Source organism: Alligator sinensis, unplaced genomic scaffold, assembly GCF_000455745.1.
Source record: "Alligator sinensis unplaced genomic scaffold, ASM45574v1 scaffold1291_1, whole genome shotgun sequence".
Classification (NCBI taxonomy): domain Eukaryota; kingdom Metazoa; phylum Chordata; order Crocodylia; family Alligatoridae; genus Alligator; species Alligator sinensis.
The window spans coordinates 1653538-1658655 of record NW_005842219.1 but is presented as its reverse complement, the minus strand read 5'-3'; the positions used below and the strand labels follow the sequence as shown (position 1 = coordinate 1658655).

Here is a 5118-nt window from a genome sequence, read left to right as displayed (position 1 = left end):
CTCTTCCAGTCGCACGTTGAAGACTTGTATGTAGAAGGATTGCCAGAAGGAATTCCTTTCCGACGGCCCTCCACCTATGGGATCCCTCGTCTTGAGAGGATACTACTGGCAAAGGAGCGGATACGGTTTGTGATAAAGAAGTAAGGAGCTTTGCATTTGTTACCACGTGTTACTATTTTGTATGTAGTGTGATCTCTCCCTGAGAATTTGAAGATTGGTTTCTACCAATAGATTACTCTTTGCCAGAGCTGCAAAGTAATCATTTCTAGTGTGCCGTGTTGCTCAGCTTAGTTATTGAGCCTTGTAAGCACCATCTAAGCACAGGTGTGATGTCACAAAGATGTTATTGTCAAGTAGGATCTTGTGTAGAAGTTAATTTAATTTGATGGACCAGATCCTCATTAGATGTAGTTTGATGCAACTCCTTTGTTCCCACACGCCCAGCAACCCAAACAGAGTGGCTAGGCATGGGGTTTTGACAGTTCACCCCCATGGATGAACCAGACCCAGGACTGTCTGAGGTTGGGGCTGATTATTGGCCCTGATCCCTGGATCTTGAATTGGACTCGGGGCTGTCTGGACTGGGGTTGATGATTACTGGGGACCTACCTAAATCATGGCAAGAAGGGTTTTTTGCAGCCCACTTGTGGCATGTGGAGCTGATTTCACGGGCATTTCACTGATGGCAGAGGCCTAGGGGGAGGAGGGATGAGGTGGCAGCTTCTAATTTGAGAGCTGGCTGCCCTTCCTGTGGCCCTACCCTCAGTGCTGATTGATGGAAAGACCCTGGCGAGGGGAGGGGTGGGGGGGACCTGGAGGGCAGCCACAATCTTGTCTGCTGCCCCGCCAACTGGTGCCTTTCCCTCCTGGTAGTGAGGATAGCTGGCTTTCACTTTATTTGTTATTACTTTTTGTTGTTGTTGTTAATTTTGAGGACAATCCCAGATTGTGCTTTTTTTGTGAAATCGGCAATGTAGCTGATTTGATCTCATCTGTTCCCCAATCCCAAGAATCATTCTTCCTTTCTGGCATGGCATGGCATGGCAGGAGGTATAATTATTGGCATTGGGGAATGGATCTCATTGTGGCATTAAATTAAAATGTGCCAGGGGCCCTGTTTTTCTCCAAAATGGTTTTAGGACTAAGATTTTAATACTGTACAGCAATCCTTTTACTTTTTTACATCTTCTATTGTGTTTGATAACTAGAGTGAGTTAGAGAGAACAGCAGTTCTTCTTTGTATTCAACGTTTGTCTTTGTTCTAGCGTGGAACAAAAGGTATTTGAAATTATCTGCAACCAATCATTGTGGTAAAATATCCATTTTTCAGATCAAAAAGTCAGATATTTATTTTGGGTCTCTTCCTCTATTTCCACGGAAGTGACTGAGGAGTATATTCTGGCCTTTAGAAATTGTCCTATCTCAGCATATTTTAACAAAAAAGTTTGCTGTAGATATAGCCAGAAGCTTTAGGAGTAAACCAGTGCTGGTATTAATTAGAATGAGAGGCTGCAGATCCTGAATGTGTTTTTTAAACCTACGTCTGTAACAAATAGTCGTATTTACTTTTTAAAAAATCTTTCAGACACGAGCTTTTGAATTCAACACGGGAAGATGTACCATTGGACAAACCAGTTGCAGGAGGTAAGACATACATTTTTTAGCCATCTTTCGGCGGTCTGAGTGGTGTGCACCTTGAGCGTCTTTCATGCTCTGGTACATGCTGTTATTTGCTGATCATATACTGTAGAGAGGTCTCAAGTCCTCTTCCTGGAAATATTTTTGGAACTGTTATTAGTTATTCACGGTATTTGATCTCATTTAGAAAGGCAAGCGCCTGATTAAGTTTACAAGGTAGAAATAAAAGATGTTAGTTTCTACAGTTATGCCATTTTAGTGGTTAGAGAATTGTTTGGGGCCTAGTACATTTGAATTAATGTTGTACGCACTAAAAATGCAAGATTGGGTTATTTAGGAAAATATAATAATGCAGATGCTGGTTATCTAATGGCTGTGCAAAAGCTTTAATATTTTCTATGATTCTTTCTTTACCAGTAAATATTCAAAAAAATGCACACGTATTCTTTGGCTTCCATTCTTAAATCTGTTGCTAGAAATTCACTCAATCGAGAATACAAACATGCATCTTCATTATAATCCACATCCATTTTTTCCAATTAATTTTTTCTCAAAAGTTGGAAGAGTAGGGCTTGCTGTGGAAAAAAGTTAATTTGCAGTTTGAAGCTGTGGTAGCATCTAGATATGTCCTCCTACCTCCCAGATGCTTTTTGTCAACTGTGAACTAAGAGAATGAAGAAAGAATTTTTAATAATAAATATTGGAGAATTCCAGAGTGCAGGGAGCCTAGGAGGCACGAGAGCCTAGGACTAAGAATCTATAATGGTGCACCTTACATATGTTCCATGTGGCCATAGGCTACTATTTAAAGAAAATCAAATATTAAGAAGTTATATTAAAACCAAACACTAAGGGTCTAAAAGAAGTAAAGCAAGTAAGAGTTAAGGATACTGTTTCATCCTGGACTATTTGTATGCGGGTATACCATCTCTCCTGCAGAGCTAAGTTACCAACTGCCCTAAAATTGTAAACAGCCCTCCTCCTTGCAAGACCAAATCTGAGTTGTTATAGGGGCTTAATAGGTGGCAGTATGCTAAACATACTTCTCTCCTTATTTCTGTGATGCTTAAAATTGTCCTTTTTTTTGTTGTGGCATAATTCAATTAGTATGACTATTACGAGTCTCATGAAACCCTTGGGGTTGGGAAGACTAATAACAATACAATTCTTGTTGTCACTTGAGTTTACAGATTTGTAATTAATGGACACAATTAAGGAATGTTATCTTTGTTCTGTGTTACTGTTTATTATAGTGAAGGAAGAATGGTATGCCCGAATCACCAAGTTAAGAAAAATGGTAGATCAGCTTTTCTGTAAGAAATTTGGTAAGTGCACTTCTAGAATTTTAGGTTTTTGCATGGATTTATTTTTTGTAGGTAGATTTCATCTTGTGTATCTGTAAGAAGGCCCTTTGGAGATACAAATGTATGAGACCTCTGATGAAGGAAAACTTTGCAGATGCTTGAAATTCTGAAAGTTGAGAGAAAAAATGATCTTTTAGTGCTCTGTTTGTTTGATGGGGCAAATTCACAGTACACAAGTTACTTTTATGTGCCACTTCATTCACTGTGGCCCTCCTAAGATGAATATTTGCAGATGAGCGTTTTCTTCAGCTTAAGGAACATGAAGCTCTGTAATAATAAAGAATGAAAAAAAACCCCAAAACAAGACTGAGTGTGGTACTGTATTAAAATAGTTTCAAACTCTGGGCCACATCTTGCCCTGACTCACCCCCCTGTGCAGGTCCATTGATATTAATCTGGCACTGCGTGCTGACTACCTGATGAAAAGAATACAAGAAATTAGAAGCATAGAATCTTAGAAAATTAGGGTTGAAAGGGACGTCTAAAGGTCATCTAGTCCAACCTCCTGCCCAAAGCGGGACCAGCTCCAACTAGATCATCCCAGTCCAGGTTTTGTCTGGCCCGGTCTTAAAAATCTCCAAGGATGGAGATGCCACAACCTCTCTGGGTAACCTGTTCCAGTACCTTACTGCCCTTCTAGTGAGAGAGTGTTTCCTAATATTTAACCTAAACTTCCCTTACTGCAACTTGAGACCATTGCTCTTTGTTCTGTATCTGCTACCACCGAGAACAGTTTAGCTCCATCCTCTTTCAAACCCCGCTTCAGGTAGTGGAAGGCTGCTATTAAATCCCCTCAGTCTTCTCTAAACTAAATAAGCCCAGTTCCCTCAGCCTCTTCTCAGAAGTCATGTATCCCAGCCCCATAACTATTTTGGTTGCTCTTCGCTGAAGTCTTTCCAGTTGCATCCTTTCTGTAGTGTGGGGTCCAAAACTGGACATGGTACTCCAGATGAGGCCTCATCAGTGCCCAGTGGAGGAGAATAATCACTTCCCTTGATCTGCTGGCAGCACTCCTAGCAGCCTTGGGAACAAGGGCACACTCTTGGCTCCTTTTCAGCTGCTTTTCCGCTGTAACCCCAGGTCCTTTTCTGCAGAGCTGCTGCTTAGCCAGTCAGTCCCCATCCTGTACTGATGCATTGGATTGTTCTGTCCTAAGTGCAGGACTTCGTACTTATTGAACCTCATGAGCGTTATTTTGGTCCAATCCTCCAATTTGTCTAGGACTCTCTGAATCCTAGCCCTATCCTCCAATGTATCAACTACCCCCTTCACCTTTAGTATCATCTGCAAACTTGCTGAGGGTGCACTGCATCCCATATTCTAGATAGTTAATGAAAATATTGAACAAAACCAGCCCCAGGACCAACCCCTGGGGCACTCCACTTGATACCGGCTACCAACTAGACGTGGAACCACTGACTACTACCCACTGAGCCCTATGGTCCAGCTAGTTTTCTGTCTACCTTACAGTCCATTCATCCAACCTATACTTCCTTAGCTTGCCTTTGAGAATGTTGTGGGAGTTGGTATCAGAAGCCTTGCTAAAATTAAGGTACACCACATCCACTGGTCTTTTCGCATTCACAGAGCCAGTCATTTCATCGTAGAAGGCAGTCAGGTTGGTTAGGCATGACTTGCCCTTGGTGAATCCATGCTGACTGTTCCGAATCCCTTTCTTCTGCTCCAAGTGCTTTGAGATGGATTTCTTGAGGACTTGCTCTATGATTTTTCCAGGGACTGAGGTGAGGCTTACTGGTCTGCTGTTCCCTGGATCCTTCTTTTTTCCTTTCTTAAATATGGCACTATATTTTGTCCTTTTCCAGTTGCCCAGGACCTCTCCTGCTTGCCATGGGCGTGTCCACACGTGTAGGCACGTGTGCTTGCAGCAGCTCAGATAGGAGCGGCACAAATTTGTGCTGCAGATTTTTGCTTCGACTCATTTGCCTGGACATGCACTTCGGTGTGTGGAGCATGTTGTGCCACTTGGGGCAAACTGACCTTCCCCAGCTCCTCCCAGGTCTGCAGCCAGGGGGAGCTAGAGGCTGGGGCTAGCACCTCTGGGCCCAGTCACTTGTTATCTAGGGACACTACCCCTTGTGCCAGCTGGACTGCTGAA

The 5118-nt window shown here is 42.6% G+C and overlaps 1 protein-coding gene across 1 annotated transcript in view; it reads left to right on the top strand.

The window, feature by feature from the left end:
- The window catches only part of GTF2I (general transcription factor IIi), a 110013-nt gene that overhangs the window by 63347 nt on the left and 41548 nt on the right, over positions 1 to 5118 (top strand). The window contains 3 exon segments of the mRNA XM_025208072.1: positions 1 to 140; positions 1586 to 1644; positions 2892 to 2963. The exon segment at positions 1 to 140 is cut by the window's left edge and continues 12 nt beyond it. Coding sequence (XP_025063857.1) covers positions 1 to 140; positions 1586 to 1644; positions 2892 to 2963 — 271 coding nt within the window.